This window comes from Heterodontus francisci, chromosome 20 (assembly GCF_036365525.1).
Source record: "Heterodontus francisci isolate sHetFra1 chromosome 20, sHetFra1.hap1, whole genome shotgun sequence".
NCBI lineage: Eukaryota > Metazoa > Chordata > Chondrichthyes > Heterodontiformes > Heterodontidae > Heterodontus > Heterodontus francisci.
Window position 1 is genome coordinate 35,351,242 of NC_090390.1, and position 22,071 is coordinate 35,373,312.

The following is a 22,071-nucleotide window of genomic DNA, read 5'->3' on the forward strand; positions in this document are numbered from 1 at the left end:
CCCTATACAGCCCAAGAGCCTTCACACAATATAAAAAGGAGTACGTACAATTTATAGAATTGAATATAGCTAAACAAGCATCTTCTAAAGGGATTGCTGAAGGCTGCTGAAAGCTACAACAGGCTTCTTGGAGAAATTTCTGGGACCAGGACGAGCATTATCTTCTTGCGTTACCAAAAAGAAAATGCTCCTCCCTGTTTACTCACCTTCCACTATTGCCACCTCCTCCAACATTGATTTTAAAAGGGAGGAGCAGCACCAAAGAGAGTTCAGCTCAGTGAGCTGCCCATCAGCAGCGCTGTGATTGCTGATATGGTGTTGAGGCTCGGGACCCAGATATGTCCTGCCCATCCACTGGAGCGGTGTAAGCGGACCCAATGCTGTAGCTGCACAAGTTTTTAAAAAGAGCTGCCCATAAATAGAGAAGTTTAGATGTAAAGTGCTATGAAATGAATAATTTTGCAAAAGTAGCATGCTTTGTACAGTTTTGCAATGAGTGCTGATACAAGAGTACATCGATATCTAAAACATAGTAACGTGCAACAAAGTTCTACATTGCTTAAATGCAAAACTAGTAGTTACATACTTATCTGGAGTACAAACAGAATGTGCAAATAGGTAATAATGGAAACAAATGCTAATTTATTAGACATTTCCATTCAAGGATTTAACTGCATGCTGTTGACTTGTTCTGCAACTCCAGCCACACCTCCCATTTGACAGGTTTGAATTCTTGATAAGAATTTAGCAGTCAATTGCAGTTATTGGATTGGAGCACAGGCATATTCAAGTAATGGAAAATAAGTACAAGGACTATTAAACAAACTTCCAAAAGCTGCAGCTATACCACATGTACTGATCAGAGACAGGTGCACACCAGATTATTTCTGCACATAAGTGAATGGGTTGCACTCTGAAAGGGTTGGCTCCCTGGAAATGTAGATATTGCTGCGAATCTGATTACCTTTCAGTAAGCGTGCTCGGTAAGAATAGGTGTGGTCAGAAAACAGCACTGAACTCTTGAGGCACATACCTGATAAAATAAACATACTATAGTTTGTATAATGCATAGGAGCTTTAACAGACTGCTTGGGCATTTTTAAATCTGGCTGGAGACTACACTCCATTCAGCATTACAAGATGTGCCAGTCAACATATGTAAAAGAGGTGCTCACCTTAGGAGATATAACACATTATATGTCGCCAATATTATTGCGGACATATGGTAGATGTGTTTGCAAATGGTGGAAACATTTAGAATTCTAGGAATCCTGCACGGTATTGTTATTTTTTACAAATAGGTGGCAGCATAAGTACTGCAGCAAGTCATTAAATCGGCAAATTATTTTGGCCAAGTCTAAAGTTAGTAGTATGATTAAATAATCCTCCATCTAGTCTCTCATGTGGAAAGCTGCCATTTTGGGAGTTGTTGCAGAATGAACTATACCTCAAAGTGAGTCAGCAACTTTGAAGAGTTTGGTGGTGGTGGGGGAGAAGTGGGGGAGAAATGTTTGCTTTGATTAATGAACAATCTTATGAATATTTTTATCTAATCCAAGTGATCACTTAGTTGGTATTATTAGTTATATCTCAATTGCATGTCCAGTTCCACAAGAATTGATCTGTTATATAAACATATAGTACATTTTAATCGGCTGGCGTGGAATATTTTTTAGTCACTAGGTCTTGCAACTGTTGATTTTCACTGCATGACATCTTGGATTTTTGACAATGGCTGGAATGTTATCCACGTGTTTGCATTTTTGTCCATACAAATTGCTAGAACAAAGAAGTCGTACAATATAAAAGCATTTATTTTTCTTTATACAACATTTTCTTAAGGGAAAGTCTGTAGAAGGTACTTTTTACTCAAAGTATTTCTCTTTTAAAGAAATGGAATTAGTCTCAGGAGAATTTATCAAATTAAAAATTCTTATTGCCAATTGCCATGGAAACCATCAAGTAGGTTTGAAGTTATCCCTCCTGCCGATTCTAAGGTCACTGGAACAGTTGATCAACAGGGAGATCTGACTAGAGAAGGAGCAAAGAAAATGGGTGGGTTTTTTTTAAAGTTATAATTTTCTTTGTATTTTCTTCTATTAAATGACAAAGTACTTTGAATAAGATGTACTCCACTTAGACTTTTCCTCTCCCTTAAAAGAATCCTACTTTACACCAACAAATCTTAAGTACAAAAATATTTCAGCAATTAGAGTCTGTTAACCATTCTGGACACCCTTTCACATTTCACTTCAATCTACAGCAAACACAGTCAGAACAGAATTCACACTCACATTTCAAACACCACCACAAATCACATAACAAAAACTGCAATGTCAGTTGATGTAGAGACTAAACTCCAAAGAGCTCAAAAGGAAAAAAGTTACATAATGCCAAAGCAGACAATAAAGGCAATGGAGATGCTCTTCGTCATACTCAACTCAGATATAATAAAAGCAGAAGTGTTGATATTGGTTAATTGATCAGCACTCTGAAGTAAAGAACTATGATCTTAAAGGAAGTCCAGCAACTTACAGTGGAAGATAAATGTGAGTGGCTAGGAGGATTACTGTAGGCCAATGAAATGGAAGGGCTAGTACTGGATTCAGAGGGAAAGCCAAAGCTTGAAGAGGTTATCAATATAACCAAATACAGTGTCAGCAAAAAGTTGGGCATAGGGATGGGTCAAGGTAGGAACAGAAGATAAATAATGTGAGATGCTAAGTCAGGAAGTTATTTTCACAAGCAACTACCAGGGGAATTCAAAAACCAGAGGAAGAGGTAGTCAAGGTTGTCAACAAGGGTAGTTGAGCCAAGGGTGCAGACTCTCTGGATCTATCCCAGGAAATCTACTGCCCAGAAAGAATGAATAGCCACATACAACAAAGAAAACAATAATATGAAGAGTTGATTATTTGCAGCTTAAGTAGTCAGAAGGCCTATTAAAGAAAGCAGAGTTGTTGGTGTTAACAGTCCAGTAAGGGATTAATGATGTTATCTTATATTTGTTCTTGGGATTGGACACTGCTGGTAAGACCAGCATCTACTGTCTATTCCTAGTCGCTCTGATACAACAGAGTTGCCTGATGGTCTCTGAAGTAGCCTGTTTAGAGTCAAGTAGACCAACCAAAAAACAAAGTCAGTGACATGAAATTGGTCTTTTCTTTACACCAGCTTGTCAGACATTTATTCACATCCTCCATTTTCCTGGTAACCTAAATCTTTACCAAGTAGCTTTTCAATCCTCTTTACTTTAGCAACACAGTAGTATAATGGTTATATTACCAGACTCACAATCTAGCAGCGTAGTGGGAGTGTAAATCCCCCATGGCAGTTTGAGAATTTGAATTGGATGCACTGCCTTAAAGATAAAAATAAAAGCTACATCCCCTAGCACACTTCATGCATTTAGTAAAAATAGATGAGGTTAACCAAGAAAACAAAGGATGCAAATGAATGGGGCACGCTGGTGTAAGTAGTATGTCAATTGCATATCACTGATCATTTTGGGATCAAAAAGGGGTAGTATAAGGGAAGGCACTGTGCCTAAAGAGTGGGAACCACAAGACTTGAGGAGCATACATACCTTTGAAGGAGTACAGGGAACCACCATGAGACTGATTCTAGTGTCAGAGACTTGGTTCATGAAAGATTGGTGAAACTTGGGTACTACAGTCTTGAAGAGGACTTCAAGAGGGAACCTGACCTAATTAAATAGTATACAAAAGTCATTTTGTTTCAGGGTTAAGTTGTAAAAGTAGGACAAGGGGACACATGCTCAAATTGACAAAAATGGAAATTTAGGACTGATATCAGTACATGAAAAGATTTATCAATTAGAATAGACTTCCAGGTTGGTCTTTTGTTTCCACTAATCTGTCATTTACAATACAGTTGCCACTGTGTTGCATAGGGGAGCAGAAGGAATAACAAGCTTTTTCTAGATGGATGAGCCAAATGGCCTTTCTTGTCTGAGTTTACGTTGTGATCTGGTGTTGCATTACTGATCAAGAGGCTATATAAATTACTTGAAAACTTAAAACACAGATAGTAGCAAAGTTTGACTCTGCTGCTCAGTTGTAAAATTACACTTCCTGCACACCGGCAAATGTCAATACCAGAAAGCTAGAACATTAGGAGAATACTAAAAGCGTGAAGGATCCAATGGGTCCCTTCAAAATCGAGTTATTGCAGCCTCCAGAAATTTCTTATATAGTTATGCACCCATTTGTAGCCAGATACAAGTTAACTTTCTAACCTTCAATATGAAGGATCACTTCTAAGGAATACCTCAGCTATATATGTACATATTGTTAGGAAAAAATAGTGCCAATCACATTTTAAAAACAGCAGTGCAACAGGTTATAATGTTGGCTGTTTAAAAGCATTGCTACAAAAGCATTTTATCATTTAGAAATAGGCCTTCTGATGGGCAGGGTGGGGAAACCTGTCAATTTGGATACAAAAATAACAAAATGAGGTCAGCTAAAAGCACATAGAACTGAATGTTCATAAAAATGAGGGAAAACCTTTAGGTTTAACTAGTTAAACATTTCAGAAAAAATATGAACACTTCCAAAGTACAGTTCTAAATGCATCAATTGCATTCTGAGGACCTCATCCTTGTGGATCTCTTTCAACACATGATATAGGCAACTGAAGGTGAACTGAGTCAATGGTGTAGGGAGTCAATTAAACCCCAATTTTCAAATTCACCTTTTAGGAAATAATCAGCTGCCTCAAAAAAATAGCCCAATTATAAACTCAGCCAAAACAATGTATACTTATTTCGAATAAATTTCAGCTTCTCCTTGCTGCAAATTTGATTTGGTAACCTGCATATTAGCATCCAATCACTATTCAGTCAACAAAAGGCATTCATCTGATATACAATGTGCAATGGGTTTCTGGCTACTACCTACTTTCATCTGCCATGGACCTATGGCTAATCACAGCATATATGATCACTGAGATAGTATTGCAAGTTGCCTACTTCACTAACAGACTGAAAGTGAAATAAAAAGTTTACAATTCATCTTCATGTACAGTGCATTAAGTGCTCTAGTTTATCCTATGCGATTCTTTACACTCAATTTTGTACAGTTTTTAAAAATCAACATGGTCAAAAATATAGTAAGCATGGCACAAAATACCACAATTTCAGAATGCAGTATCTTCACCAGAGTCTCAAGGATCAATATGAATTTTAATCTTTTGCATATTAATTATCTATATAGGTAACTGGAGTTACACGTTAAGTGCATGATGCAGTTAGCCACTAATCTATTGAGAATGTTTTGCTCCTGTGTACTGTAGGACCAGAGAAAAATTAATAGTTGCAAAAAAGGAGCTCTTCGAAAAAAAATGTAAAGCTAGTGATTATTCACTAAGCAGGGGACTTTACAGATCCACAACATGGTTTTCATAAGTTTAATATGGAAATTGAGGCAACTCTCCACCAAACAATACAGCAACACTAACATTTGTCACCAATACGGCAAAGCCGTCTCGATCTTGCCCCAGCTATGCCATTCAGGAAACAATCCACTCGACGATCGGGGACTTCCATACTGGTCGCATTCAATCGTCTGCATCTTCCCGGGGACCTTGGTCACCTCGTCCTTGAAGGTGATCGGGGCCTGAATCCCGTCAGGCTTCCATTCGGCATGAACAATGCCGTAATTCTTCCCTTCGTTGTTGTCCCAATAGATTTGATCTCCACTCTTAAAGGAGGCGCAGAACTCGATTCTTTCCTGTGGCGGTATGGATGATGGCAGGTCAATAGCGAAAGAAAATGTGTCTGTGTCAGAACAGCCATAAATATTGTTTAGAAATGTACAGTCCACATCCTTATAACTCTTCCAAGTGTCGAATGTTATCCGGATTTGAACGACTTTGTGGTAACTTAGATTCCTCACTGTGACAGTGCCCGCGATGAATTTCTCTTGCAGCGTGCAATTTTCAAGACAGACGAAATTCTTCTTCAGGCGATTTCTGAATTCCAGGTAGTCTGCAGATGGCGGAGAGAAGTCCAGGACCAGGGGCTTTCTTTCGTTTAGTTTCAGTCCACATGTGTTGTCGAGATCTGTCAGGTCAAACTGTAGTTCAGCAAGCGAGTCTTCACATTCAGAGAAAAAGTGTACTGCCGTAAGAGAAAAACCTTTATCATCTGCGAAAGCCACTGTTTTCTTCCTTTTGCCTCTGGACTGAGCCCAGCCTTCATTACACGAGTCAGTCCCACCCCTCATGCTGATACAGGGCCGCAGGGGCTTTAGCCTGTTGAAGGTTAGCCCTCTGCAAGCTTCATAGGGGCCAAGGAAATTCCTCATAGGTGGAGAATGTGCCAAACAGAGTCTCATGGCTAAATCAACTGGCATAATAGACACAGCTGGTAACGATCTGGAATCCAAGATATGGTAGACCCTGAAACACGAAGTTCAACATGGTCATGTTTTGCTGATCTAATCTCAAAAATGCACCTAAGTGCTTCAACATCTGGAACCGGTTCCCAGACAAGTTAGTGGTTGTCAGAAATAGTTTGACAACTTTTATTACGAAGGACGCAATACACCAAACTCGTGTTATTATATTAAAATTAAATACTAAATTAAATGCAATATTAATACTGGCTATTTTAGCCACTTCCACTGCTTGCAATATTTTGCTATTGTTTCCAAAGACACTTAGACCTTGTATTTTAAAAAAACACAATTATCTTGGTTGTTTTAAAGGCACGGGACAGATTTTCCCTATCCGTCCAGTGTCGCCAAATCCCAAAGGCGAAAGCACAAGATTTCGCTCAATTCTGCAAGTCGAAAAAAATTCTAAATCTCAAGTAAAATGTGATTCCACATTGCATTTTCTGACAGCAAAATCAGTAGGAAAGTCCAACTCAACATACTTTACAAACAAGTTTCCCACCGTATGAGAGTAAGCAGACAAGGGAAGGACTTGCACCATTCCAAGCCTGCGAAGCTTTGTTAAAAGATTTGCGGTGCTGAGTATGCGATCGTTATCACTGTGACTCTCAGAAACACTTGCAATAACGTAGTGGGCTGCGAAGCTCCGACTGCCCCAGGTTCACCCTCACTCTGCTCGAGGAACACTCCCCCCAGCGGGATCTCCCGCCCCGCACAGTGACAAGAGATCCCCAGAACCTGCAGATGGCACAATTACCTGGTGCAGTTCATCGGCCTGATTAAAAGAGCTTCACCACTACAGAGATCATAGCGAAGTTACAGCGAGCTTCAGGTACAAGTCCTTCTTGCACGTGCCTCTCAGCTGTCGCTCAGAGCCACACGCGCCGCTCCCGGACACTTATAGGCGGCTCCGCCTCATTAACTCACGTGACAGACGCCGCAACCAATCGCCAGCCTCCCTCTGATCAGCCGCCGCCTATCACAGTGATGCGTGGCCTCGGCACTATGACGTGGGGAACCGCCAGGGGGCGCCACAGGTGGGTTTGAGGCGGCTGAGAGTTGCTTTAAAGTTGGAAGGCAAGTTATTTACATATAGCAGTATAAAATGTGCAAAGGGTGGGGGACGACTATCATTTATTTAGAGATACAGCACTGAAACAGGCCCTTCGGCCCACCAAGTCTGTGCCGACCATCAACCACCCATTTATACTAATCCTACATTAATATTCCCGACCACATCCCCACAATTCTCCTATCACCTACCTACACTAGGGGCAATTTACAATGGCCAATTTACTTATCAACCTGCAAGTCCTTGGCTGTGGGAGGAACCCAGAGCACCTAGCAGAAACCCACACAGTCACAGGGAGAACTGGCAAACTCCACACAGGCATTGCCCAGAACTGAACCCGGGTCACTGGAGCTGTAAGGCTGCAGTGCTAACCACTGCGCCACTGTGTTTTCATAGGGAAAACAATCATCCAGTTTTGAATATAGGATAGTTTTGAATTCTAATCGTACTTAAAAATTTGGTTTTTGTGTGATGGTCATATTTTCCAAATCAAATACAGGGACACACAGGGTGGGAGCACAGCAAAGTATCCAGGATGGAAAATGTAGGTTGCACCACAGCGGCAGCATGGATACGAAGTTGGCTGAGTGACAGGAAATAGGTCAGTAGTGGTGAACAGTTGGTTTCGGACTGGAGGTAGGTATATAGTGGGGTTCCCTAGAGGTCACTATTAGAAGCACTGCTTTTCTTGATCTATATTAATGACAGACTTGGGTGTGCAAGGAACAATTTCAAAATTTGCAGATGACACAAAACTTGGAAGTATTTTCAACTGTGAGGAGGGTAGTGATAAATTTCAAGAGGACAAGAACAGCCTGGTGGAATAGACAGGCACATGGCAGATGAAATTTAATGCAGAGAAGTGTGTAGTGATATATTTTGGGAGGAGGAACGAGGAGATGCAATATAAAATAAAGGATAGGATTCTAAAGGGGATGCAGAAGCGGAGGGGCCTGGTGGCTATATATGTGCAAAGCATTGAAGGTGGCAGGGCAGGTTGAGAAAGCAGTTAATATAGGATCATAGGTTCATAGGAAATAGGAGCAGGAGTAGGCCTACTCTGCCATTCAAACAGATCATGGCTGATCATCTACCTCTACATCATTTTTCCCCACTATCCCCATATCCCTTCTTGTCATTAGTATCCAGATATCTATCGATTTCCGTCTGAACATGCTCAATGATTGAGCTTCCACAGCCCTCTGGGTACAGAATTCCACAGATTCAACACCCTCTAAGTGAAGAAATTACTCCTCATCTCAGTCTTAACTGGCCTACGCCTTATTCTGAGACTGTGTCCTCTTGTTCTAGACTCACCAGCCAGAGGAAACATCTATCCACATCCACCCTGTCACGGCCTGTAAGAATTTTGTAAGTTTCAATGAGATCACCTCTCATTCTTTGAAATTCTAGGGAATTCTAGAGGGCAAATGATGGTGTGTGGTAATATCACTGGGCTAGTAATCTAGTGGCTCAGGCTAATCCCCTGGGGACACAGGTTCAAATCCCAGCATGGGAGCTGATGGAATTTAAATTTTATTATGGGCAGCACAGTGGTGCAGTGGTTAGCACCGCAGCCTCACAGCTCCAGCGACCCGGGTTCAGTTCTGGGTACTGCCTGTGCAGAGTCTGCACGTTCTCCCTGTGTCTGTGTGGGTTTCTGCCGGGTGCTCTGGTTTCCTCCCACCTCCAAAGACCTGCAGGTTGATAGGTAAATTGACCATTGCAAATTACCCCTAGTGTAGGTAGGTGGTGAGAGAATGGTGGGGATGTGGTAGCGAATATGGGGTTAATGTAGGATTAGTATAAATGGGTGGTTGTTGGTCAGCACAGACTCGGTGGGCCGAAGGACCTGTTTCAGTGCTGTATCTCTAAAATAACAAAAAATGAAATAAAATACAGGCCCAATTTCTGCAATCTCTCCTCATAAGACAATCCTGCTATCCCAGGGATTAGTCTTGTGAACCTCCATTGCACTTCCTCTATGGCAGTATATCCTTCCTTCGATAAGGAGACCAAGTACACAATACTCCATGTGTGGTCTCACCAATGCTTTATACAATTGAAGCAATACATCTTTATTCCTGTATTCAAATCCCCTTGCAATGAAGGCCAACATACCATTTACCTTCTTAATTGCTTGCTGTACCTGCATACTAGCTTTTATTGACTCATGAACAAGGACATCCAGGTCTCTTTGGACATCAACACTTCCCAACCTCTCACCATTTAAGAAATACTCTACCTTTTTGTTTTTTCTACCAAATTGGATCACTTCACATTTATTCACATTATATTCCATCTACCATGTTCTTGTCCATCCACTTACTCTTTCCAAATCTCCTTGAAGCCTCCTTGCATTCTCCTCACAACCTACACTCCTTCCTAGTCTTGTGTCATCTGCAAATTTGGAAATGTTACAATTGGTCCCCATATCCAAGTCATTTACATAGATTGTAAACAGCTGTGGTCCACTAGTAACAGCCTGCCATCCTGAGAATGACCCATTTATTCCTACTCTTTTCTTTCTGTCTGTTAAGCAATTCTCAATCCATTACAGTATATTACCCCCAATCCTATGTGTTCTAATTTTGTTTAATAACCTCCTGTGTGGGACCTTATCAAAAGTCTTCTGAAAATCCAAATACACCACATTCACTGGTTTTCTTTTATCTATGTTACAAGTAACATCCCCAAAAACTCGAACAGGTTTGTGAAACATGATTTCCCTTTCACAAATCCATGTTGACTCTGCCCAATCATATCATTATTTTCGAAGTGTCTAGTTATCTCATCCTTTATAATAGATTCCAACATTTTCCCTACTACTGACGTCAAACTAACAGGTCTGTAGTTCTCAGTTTTCTCTCTTGCTCCCTTCTTAAATAGTGGGATTACATTTGCCACTTTCCAGTCTGCAGGAACCCTTCCAGAATCTATAGAATTTTGAAAGTTGACCACAAACGCATCTACTATTTCTACAGCTACCTCCTTCAATACTCTGGGATGTAGCTCATCTGGTCCAGGGGATTTATCAGTTTTCAATATGGCATATGGAATCCTGGCATTTATAAATAGAGGCATAGAGTACAAAAGTAAAGACTTTATGGTGAACCTTTATAAAATACTGGTTCAGCCTCAGCTGGAGTATTATGTACAATTCTGGACACTGGATTTTAGGAAGGACGTGAAGGCATTCGAGAAGATGCAGAAAAGATTTCTGAGAATGGTTCCAGGGATAAGGGACTTCAGTTTGTGGATTGTAGTATAAGGGTTTGAAAGGTTTAATGTCTGGGACAGTGTGAGTAGCACCTCCCACTATGATGATGTAAGAGATCACCTGAAGAGAGACTTGAGAAGAAGCATGGCATCAAAGGAGTTAGACATACTTAAGTAAAGCTGTATATAGTTCTTCAATATGTAATAAATTAGTTATTGTTAAAACTTAGCAAAGACTCAGTAATCTCTCCTAGCTAGACTAACCAAATATGGTGAACAGCACTGGTTCTAGCCATACAACACGCAGTAAGCTTTGGAAAAAAAAGGTTGGAAAGTCAGACCTGAAAAAAGTGGCGCCAAAACTACAGTGGGCAGCACAGTGGCGCAGTGGTTAGCACCGCAGCCTCACAGCTCCAGTGACCCGGGTTCAATTCTGGGTACTGCCTGTGTGGAGTTTGCAAGTTCTCCCTGTGACTGCGTGGGTTTTCGCTGGGTGCTCCGGTTTCCTCCCACAGCCAAAGACTTGCAGGTTGATAGGTAAATTGGCCATTATAAATTGCTCCTAGTATTGGTAGGTGGTAGGGGAATTATGGGGATGTGGTAGGAATATGGGATTAATGTAGGATTAGTATAAATGGGTGGTTGATGGTCGGCACAGACTCGGTGGGCCGAAGGGCCTGTTTCAGTGCTGTATCTCCAAAGTAAAGAACTCGAGAACATTTGAGTTCAACAATTTCAGACCATTACCTCTGCTCCCATTTTGTTTCCTTTTTCTTTGCAAGTTTCGGTTTATCTAATTTTTCTCTTGTTTTTGCTTTTGGACAACAGCTGTTCATCATTCTGCCATTCACACCTCCTTTAGACACACTTTTTGTTTCTTTACTTGTCCCAATTACCACTCCCTTTGCCCTTGCACCACCAACACATTTGTCATTTAATCTCTCCTGTCTTCCACCCTATCACAGACCTTCCCTTTTGTTCTTTTGTCCACCCTCCCGTCTTTCACTTGCTTGAAACTTATTACATTTTTAACTTTTCCCAGTTCTGAAGAAAGGTCATTGACCTGAAACGTTAACTCTGTTTCTCTCTTCACAGATGCTGCCAGACCACTGAGTATTTCCAGCATTTTCTGTTTAACTGAATTCCCTATGCATTTTAAAGGCCTAGTTCAGCAAACAGCAGCAGCTTATGTACCCTGCGCTCATTTGAGGGAACCTAAGCCTCATTATCTGCCAACTTACACTTAAGTTTGGTGAATAGTGTATCCCTTCTTACTTTTAAGTGCAGAGATAGTGTGCACACCTTATTAAGCAAACAGGAACCCTATCTATTTGCTTGACTGAGTTGGTACCATTCTTGCTTCCAAGTCAGAAGGTTTTGCATGAAGCCCAACTCCAAGTTTTTAGCACATACTCCTATCTGACTTTTCAGTTACATGCTGAAGGAGTATTGCACTGTTAGGAGTGCTGTAGATGATACATTGGGAATATTTTTCTGAGCATGCAGTGGTAGCAGTGTACTTGCAATTTTCCAATATACATAGCTGGCGGGTGAGCTATCCCATCACAAAAGTGCACTCAGAAAATGATCTCCATTTAACCAAGACTCCATCAGCCAGTTGCAGTGGTTCTGTTGGATATGCATTAAAGATTCCTCTGCACTATTCAAAGAATGGCATGGTGCTGCCCTGACCAGCATTCCTCCTTCAATCAATACCAACAAAAAGTAGATTAACTGCTTATTCATTTTTTGCTATTTCTGGGACTTTATGTACAAATTGGCTGCTATATGTCTCAGCCCAGCATAAATTGCACAATGTGATTCATTCTAAATGAAGCACTTTGGAATGATGTGATAAGATGCCAAATAAATATGAATTATTTCTTTCCTGTATGGAAAGTCGTTTGATTTGGAGACTCATAAGCACAAGGGCTCCTATGTATGTAAGACAATTCAGCAAACCAAAGTAAAAATGGATACAAGTCATATCCAGCTAATTATATGAATTTAATTGCTACATTTTTGAATAATCATTTGGCTTACTCGTATGCTAAAACTTTTGAGTCTTTGTTGGTTTGAAGTTCAATGGGCATCAGGCACACTCTGATCCTTCTCTCAAGAGATCGTTCTTCATGTGTTAGCTTTGACATTGTGTGTTGGAAAGCTATTCAACTGAGTTGGGCCCAAGCTCAATCCTGTTCACACTTTGTACAGTTGCAACAGTACTCAGTGGATAGTAATCAAGAGCAGGAATCATGTCCAGCTTTTGCTTCCCTAACTCAGGGTGTTGAGGCCAACTGTAGCACCTTATTATCACTCTGCTTGAAACAGTTCATTCACTGTTTTGTTTGCCTTAGATATTCACTATATAAACTAATTGAGCCATTGGAAGAACACATATCATGTTTAAAACACAATCAGATTGGACCTAATGACATACGTAAAGTAAAAACATTTTCCTTCATGTCCTGGCCATTGGAAGCATTAGATAGTAGGTTTGACCACACAGAAGAAGGAGTATTAACGGAAGATAATATCCCATAGGAAAGGTGTACAGAGCCAGCATAGACAATCAAGGCTTACTGGGAGAGCAATGTATAAGGAGGTTCAAGCTTTCCAGGGAGGTACTTCCTGTTACGACCTCAGTGAGACCGTTAACATTAAAATACGAGATACGAACCTCCAGACCAATATAAAGAATTACATGGTAAGATTTCATGTTTTAAGACGTTTGTTATAACAACTACACTAAAAGAAATCCCCATTAACTAAATAGTACTTTGTAAGTAGCTGATACAACAAATTACAAATTTTCTTTACTTAGTAAAACACTTGAAAACCTCACACCACACTTATATGCTACAATATAGTCTTCCTTGATGGCAAAATCTTTGTAGTTAAAAGTTCCATACTCTTCCCAGTTGCAATAGGTTGGATCTCTCAAACCTTTTTCCAAGTAAATGCCCTCTTCGCTCACTTCTCCGAGCACTTTTGACCCGGACTTCCAGGAATTAGCCTTTTCCTATTCCACAAACTTCAACTTTCAAAGCACAGGTTCGTGTCTTCGTAGCCTTTTGCTGTATCAGTATTCTCTGAGAGCAGGTGTCCCTCTCTCTCCCTTGAGGCTGCTATCGCTGGTTATCTTCCTTCCTTACAGCCTGCTCTGAGGCTGAAACCACTGGGCTCCCTTCTTTCTTACAGCCTGTCTACCTTCAGAAAATCTGTTAAATTTATCTGAAATCAGAAGTCAATAGCTCATTGTCCTTTTCCAATATGCAAAGTTTATATGTCTGACTTTCCACTGTTTCCAGGTGTCAGCAGGTGCCATGCATATTTGCATTTTCAGAATCACTGAATTGGATTTAGTCGGGCTGGCAGGGCTCCCGGTGCCGGGCTGAAAAGGCAGTGGGAACCCGCCTCGGCCTTTTGGAGCCCCCATCCCACCCACGCAATTATACAGCGCTGAGGCACTTAAGTGCCCGGCACCGGGGTCTCTGTCCCTTTAAAACAGGGATCCCGCTTCCAAGAGCTGGCAGCCAATCAAGGGCCAGACACTTAGAAGTATCGGCAGCACCACCAGGAGCAGTAGCCACTGCCGGTAGTTACTACAGGAGGCTTGGGAGCAGGCCCAGAGAAGGTAAGTGAGGTAGGGTCGCTGGGGCCAGTCTGGCAGGCCCCGATGATGGGTGGAAGGCTGGGCGATGAGTGCAGGGAGATGGTGTTACTGGAAGTTGGTTATTTTCTGCTGCGGGCCTTCTGTGGCCACAGATTGCCGATGGAGGAGGCTCCGCCCAAGCCTGCAGGGAGGTTGCCATGTTTCACTGGACGACCTCCCTGCATGGGGGAGGCCTCTGCACCCCACCACTGGCTTAATTCCAACAGAACAGGAAGAGACCCTTAAGTGGCTACTAATAGGCCATGTAAGGGCCTCAATTGGCCTCTGGGCAGTAAGGCGGTCTTTCCCGCCCCCAACATATTCGCATTGTGACAGGAAGGTGATGGGCACTCCACCCCTGGCCTCCTGTCACAATTCTATGGCACCACCTCTCCCACCCCACCTCCTAGCCCATGTCCTGGGGCCATCAACTCCAGCTCACTGACTTCTTGTTTATGATCCGAAAGTCTGGGAGGGTGAAACCATTTGTTCTTCAGGTGTTATATCCCTGCAGTCTTTGTTTTTCAAAAAAGTCTTTGATCTTGGATCTTTGTTGTCCTGCTAACCAAGATTTCTGTTTTGCCTTTAAGCAGAGTTCATGTGACGTCACCTGACCTCTCTCCATCTTAAAAATTTTAAAAATATCAGTTTTTAACACTTACAAATGCTTGTGAAATAATAGCAGCTGACATGATGGTGTCCTTTGTATTTCAAACTGGACTGTTGTGAAAAGTCACAGCTGTTCTCATTTTCTTTAATTGCTAGTTCACTTCAGTCTATATTTATATATATTATCATCTTTTTATCCAAAATTGTTTATGGAATGTCAGTTCCCTTCTTTCTAAATCCTATTCTTCCTTGTTGTGTATGTACCATCAGTGGAGTTCATAAATAAACTATGCTCTGGTCAATCGTGGTAGCTATTATAGAACTGGTAAAGTTACCAATCATTAGGAATGGGTTTCAAGACATTAAGATTTTTCACGATCAACTTGTGTTTATAAATTCATTATTGGTCACCATGAAACATCTAGAAACTTTTTTTCACAAATTCTTCAATCAAAATAAAAAATAATCCAAATTCCAAAGGCTCAGATTGCAGCAGATATTAGTACGAACTTTTATACAGAGGAAGTGATGCCTGTTGACCAGCAAGGTGATTGGGAACTAAGGTTACTCAAAAACTCTCTAATGCGGTATCAATGTCTCCATAATCCATAAGCAAAATGACAACATTTTAGAAATATAGTTAGTTGATATAGTTAAATTATGAATTAAATACTTTTTGTTGGTAATTTTTTAAAATTTTGTTCCCCATGTCTATGTGAAACGCTAAGATTAAAGAGTCAATGTAACAAATGCAATGTAATTAATTTATCAGTACACTATAGCTCAGTAACTGCTTAAGATGGCATTTGACATCACTGCCAGTTTAGTACAGTGTAGAAGACACCTTATGGTCTTTTCTACACTGTGAGGTGTGAATGTGGCTGTAACTATAGCAAGATAAGATATGGTGATCTGTTCATTTTTTTTGTGAAGTTAAGTCTAAAAGATGAAGCCAAACAAAGATAATTTCTGCCTGTACATACTGTACTGGAAATATTCAGCAAAAACAAAGCACCTGGATGCATTCAATGAGGACTGAAATGTTCAAGTATACAAAGATAAAATAAGATGTGGATAGGGTCCCTGCAATCTAAATAGAACTGCTGCAGAGGATTTGGAGCTGAAGTTTCTCAAAGTCCTGCCAATTATTCCCTGTGAAAGGGAAATCATGTTTAACCAATTTATTGGAGTTCTTTGAGAGTGTTACATGTGCTGTGGAAAAAGGGGAACCGATGGATGTTTTGTACTTTAATTTCCAGAAGCATTTGATAAGGTGCCACTTCAAAGGTTATTGCAGAAAATAAAAGCTCATGGTGTATGGGGTAACATATTGGCATGGATAGAAGATTGGTTAGCTAACAGGAAACAGAGAGTAGGCATAAATGGGTCATTTTCTGGTTGGCAAGATGTAATGAGTAGTGTGCCACAGGGATCAGTGCTGGGGCCTCAACTTTTTACAATTTATATAAATGACTTGCATGAAGGGACCGAAGGTATGGTTGCTAAATTTGCTGATGACACAAAGATAGATAGGAAAGTAACTTGTGAAGAGGACATAAGGGGGCTACAAAGGGATATAGACAGGTTAAGTGAGTGGGCAAAGACCTGGCAAATGGAGTATAATGTGGGAAAATGTGAAATTGTCCACTTTGGCAGGAAAAATAAAAAAGAAGCATATTATCTAAATGGTGAAAGATTGCAGAGCTCTGAGATGCAGAGGGATCTGAGTGTCCTAGTGCATGAATCGCAAAAGGTTAGTATGCAGGTACAGCATGTAATTAGGAAAGCTAATAGAATGTTATCGTTTATCTCGAGGGGAATTGAATACAAAAGTAGGGAGGTTATGCTTTGCTATACAAGGCATTGGTGAGATCACATCTGGAGTACTGTGTCAAGTACTGGTCTTCTTATTTAAGGAAGGATGTAACTGCTTTGGAGGCAGTACAGAGAAGGTTTACTAGATTAATACCTGGAATGGGCGGGCTGTCTTATGAGGAAAGATTGGACAGGCTAGGCTTGTATCGGCTGAAATTTAGGAGAGTAAAAGGTGACTTGATTGAAACATATAAGATCCTGAGGGGTCTTGACAGGGTGGATGTGAAAAGGATGTTTCCCCTTGTGGGATAATCTAGAACTAGGGGTCACTGTTTAAAAATTAGGGGTTACCCATTTAAGACAGAGATGAGGAGAAATTTTTTCTCTCAGAGGGTCGTGAGTCTTTGGAATTTCCTTCCTCAAAAGGTGGTGGAAGCAGAGTCTTTGAATATTTTTAAGGCAGAGGTAGATAGATTCTTGATAAGCAAGGGTGTGGAAGGTTATTGGGGATAAGTGGAAATGGGGAGTAATCTGTTCAGCCATGAACTTATTGAATGGCGGAGCAGGCTCGAAGGGCCGAGTAGCCTACTCCTGCTTCTAATTTGTATGTTCGTACGTATGTATGTAATTTGGATGAATTGTGGTCTTGGTGTATGTCATGCATATTGTTGCTTCATTATAAAATACTTACCTCCCATTTAGCTCCTCCTTAGACATTGCAGGTTGAGATCAGAAAGTCATCCCATTTCTGAACTGTCCTAATTTTAGAGCAACAATTGCAATTTTAATATGTTTCTGGGAAAATTGCAACTTTTAGAAATTACTTTTAAGTCACAGGAGTTGGAGAGTATAGGCAATATGTTTGGTCTGTTCTTTTTTAACATTTCTCAGTCAATTAACATTTTACAGTATTTTGGATGATACTTAAGGGTAAATTCATTGAGTCTGCAATCCAGAAGAGCCATAGAACCATAGAACAATTATGGCACAGAAGAAGGCCATTCAGCCCATCGAGTCCATGCCTGCCGAGAAGAAGAAAAAATAGAAACTCGCCGCCCAATCTAATCCCACCTTCCAGCACCTGGTCGCTAGCCTTGCAGCTTGCAGCACTGCAGGTGCATGTCCAGGTACCTTTTAAAAGAATTGAGGGTTTCTGCCTCCACCACTGTTCCTGGCAGTGAATTCCAGACCCACCATCCTCTGGGTGAAAAAGTTTTTCCTCATGGTCCTAATCCTTTTATCAATCACCTTAAATCTGTACCCCCTGGGAATTGAGCTCTCCACTAAGGGAAACAGGTCCTTCCTGTCTACTCTATCTAGGCCCCTCATAATTTTGTACACCTCAATTAACTCAACCCTCCACCTCCTCTGTTCTAAGGAAACAACTCTAGCCTATCCAAGCTTTCTTCATAGCTGCAACTTTCGAGCCCTGGCAACAATCTTGCAAATCTCCTCTGTACTCTCTCCAGTGCAATTATGTCCTTTCTGTAATGTGCTGACCAGAACTGGACACAATACTCCAACTATGGCCAAACCAGCGTTTTATACAGTTCCAGCATTACATCCCTGCTTTTGAATTCTACACCTCGGCCAATAAAGGAAAGCATTCCATATGCCTTCTTCACCACTATATCTACCTGTCCTGCCACCTTCAGGGACCTGTGGACATACACTCCAAGGTCTCTCACTTCTTCTACCTCTCTCAGTATCTTCCCATTTATTGTGTATTCCCTCGCTTTATTTGTCTTCCCCAAAGGATTGAATTCCATTTGCCACTTTTTCGCCCAGTCAACCACACCATTGATGTCATTCTGGAGTCTATGGCTATCCTCTTCACTATCAACTACACAACCAATTTTTGTGTCATCAGCAAATTTGCCAATCATGCCTCCCACAGTTAAGTCCAAATCATTAATATATACCACAAACAGTAAGGGACCCAACACTGAGCCCTGTGGAATGCCACTGGAAACTGCTTTCCATTCACAAAAACATCCATCGACTACTACCCTTTGTTTCCTGTCCCTGATCCAATTCCGGATCCAACCTGCCACATTCCCCTGTATCCCATGGGCTTTCATTTTACTGACCAGTCTGCCATGTGGGACCTTGTCAAATGCCTTACTAAGAAGTACAAGTCAGAGAATCAAAGCAACAAGCTATCTCTGCTGTGTATTCCCATCAAATGTGGTTCCCTGGTGATTGATGTATTTACTTCATAGTTTATGACTTAAGTATCATCAAAAATTCAATAGCGTGATCATTATCTGATTTAATTTGATTGATGATAATGTTGGGGAGAATTATATCAGAAGTCCCTTAATTTATATCTGTAGAAACCATAACAAAGAATTAAACTTATTCATAGTACATTAACAATGATACTAAAATTAAAATCTTAGGTTATTTGAATCTTCATTGTACTACACATATTTGTAAAATAAATTGGCGGGCGGTTGGGGGGGGAGGTGGTGAAATGTAGGCACTACGTAGACTACATTGTTTCCCCAGGGGCAGAGAGTGCTGCAGGCCATTACCTGCAGCAGGCCTGCCTGGAGATCATCAATGATATCAATGAGGAAACCTGCGGGAGCCTTGCAGGTACTGGCCATGGTGCTGTCTGCCCCCAGGAAATCAATGTAGTCTCTGTCACACCACTTTGAAACAACGCTATGTGAACAAATGTTACCTGCAGGGTGTTTGATTTTTGACCATTTGTCCCTGATATAGGAATTGTAACACAAATCTTTACATTCGAAAATTAAGAGATATGGCAAGTGAAATTCATGTTCCACATAGATAGCACAAAATGGGTGATAGTGAATTGGCAGCCCGTTTTACACAACATTCCCATTCACTTCTGCCAAAGATCAATTTCACAGGAGAGTGCAGTACAGGTGTGTTAACTTTATCAATGAGAAATTGTTCGCAAAAAATTATATAATAGAATCTTACAGCACATAAGGAGGCCATGTGGCCTTTCACACCTGTGCTGACTCCCTGAAAGAGTTATTCCCTTTATCCCATATTCTTACTCTTTCCATATACCATTTTAAATGTTTTCTTTTTAAAGCTTTTATCCTTCTAAAAGGTATAATGGCTTTTCTTTCAACCACTTTTTCTGGCAGAATGTTCCAGAGAGTATTTTGATGAGGTTTCTTGGGTTGGGGTTCATCCTGTATGCTTGACACACTTCCAGCAGGGTTCTTGTCATCAAGAGGGAGTTGACCACAATCCAACTTCGGAATCTCAGTGGTTCTGCAGTGGAACTGCAATGTAATATCACAGGAAGTGGCTGGACAGTTAAAGGGCCAGAAACAGTCCACAGCTGGAAGGATCAGCTGCCCTATAGGCCTCCCAGTCACTGAAGCCTACATAAGAGGATAAGTGAGATCTGAATTGGACAGAGGGGAGTCTGCTGATGGGTTGGGGAAACGGGAGGGAAATGTCAGTCGATCACGGATGACGGTAAGCCACACAACCTGCATTTTCCACTATTCTCTCCTATAAGCCCACCTGATTTTGTGCAGGATCACAGAGAATAATCCCAGTTTCCGTGTATTAACAAACCTCTGCTTTTCTTTTGGTGATGATCTAACATTTATGCCCTTTAGATATTGAAGTACTTCCCAACTTACTTTATCAAAACCCCTCACAATTGTGAACATTTCTATCAGATTTTCTCTTAACCTTATCTGTTATAATGAAATTGAACCACAATTTTGCTAATCTCTCCTTATCGTTAAACAATCATCTTGATGAATCTCTTTTGCATCCTCTCTATGACCCTGTCATGTTTTCTAAAGTAAGGAGCTGAAAACTGGGCACAATGTTCAAATGGTATTCTCAAGTTAGAGCTGGTAATATTACTACTATTCAAGGCTGCAATACCTGCATGTTGATTTGGTACAATTTATGTTCCTGTATAAAATGTTATTAAATAAGAAACTAAGATGACACTCTACTTATACTTTCTTACCTTTGTTTAAAACAACAAACATAAAATTCTAGTCATTCATATCAATAACACATGTTTATTGTATTTGCAATGTGACCCAGACATTATTTTACCCAAGAATATTGTTTTTATGCTAGGTATTTTGGTCATTTAACTTAGTTGTTTGGCTAATTTAGTTTCAATAAAGTGTCATTTTCTGATTAATTGCTTATCTGTGAATTCCCAAATATCTTGGACGTTTGGAAACTGAATTAAAAATCACACTCGGGCGATGGGTCTAATTTCAAAATTAGTCAAAAGATTATCGGAATGACTGCCCATTTATATTTGTGCCTATGCTGTAATAGCATAAAACGATTTTAACAGGCAAGTGTGAAATTTACCAAAACATTACATCAACCTAAGGAAACACTGATTATGGATTAGCACTAGACCAAATTGCTGCAGAATAAAAGAACAAGATTATATGAAGATAGTCAGTGTAACCTTGAATTTGGTCGGATATTTTTACTATATTAGCTGACGTACTTACAGAGTTATAGGGCACAAGCTGGAATTCATGTCAGCACCTATGATTTTCTGCCTATTGACCTTAATGAATGGCAGATCACAAACTGGGGAGTGCACAATTTCCTGCAAGAAAGTGCATGATCTGTAAAATATTTGTGATTACTAAGATTAATTGACAGTTGACAACATTGGGATACCAGAAAACTCAAAAATTCCCCTTTTGAGATCAAATAGCAATGACCTTTTCATTGCATGACAACGTCGACTTGGAGAAAAGGTTCTGAAGTAAGTTGTTAGATTGGATATTTTTACAATATACGCTGATGCACTGACAGAGTTATAATGGGAGATTTTCCACTTCAACATCCTGGAATTCATGTCAGCACCCATGATTTTCTGTCTGTTAATTTTAATGGATGGCAGATCACAGGCCGTAGGGTGCACACTTTCCTGATGAGCGGCCCAGGCATGTCCAGAACAGTTGTGGAAAATAAAACTTTAGGCATGTTCCTAGAGGTAAGAAGGGAGGCTGATTAAACATTTCTACATCTGTTGTGCAACTCACAGCAATGAAAATCCCATCTGTGCCATGTGATTCAAGATTGACCTGTGTTTTTTTTTAAACACCAGCATTATCATTAAAATAATGGAGACAAAGAGGCTGTATATCTTAGCTTTATTGCTCTAAACTGCCTGAACCCATGAAGGAAATGGGAATGTAATTACCAGTGATTTATTATTGTCTTTTGAATGGTGCATGTATAACAGACAATTCCAGTGAGAAATGTGAACAGAGAAGTCCTCACTCATGTAA

The 22,071-nt window shown here is 40.6% G+C and overlaps 1 protein-coding gene across 5 annotated transcripts in view; it reads right to left on the bottom strand.

The window, feature by feature from the left end:
• Window positions 1–5,416: 5,416 nt before the first annotated feature.
• The window catches only part of ppp1r3cb (protein phosphatase 1, regulatory subunit 3Cb), a 76,284-nt gene continuing 59,629 nt past the window's right edge, over window positions 5,417–22,071 (bottom strand). For 2 of the 5 annotated variants that reach the window (XM_068052596.1, XM_068052595.1), the window contains one exon: window positions 5,417–6,423. In XM_068052596.1, the coding sequence (XP_067908697.1) occupies window positions 5,487–6,423 (937 nt within the window). In that variant the 3' untranslated portion in view covers window positions 5,417–5,486. Of the gene's footprint in view, window positions 6,424–6,901; window positions 7,110–7,176; window positions 7,279–21,386; window positions 21,768–22,071 lie in introns of those variants that run through there. The other 3 variants (XM_068052594.1, XM_068052593.1, XR_010977051.1) reach the window with 3 other exon arrangements.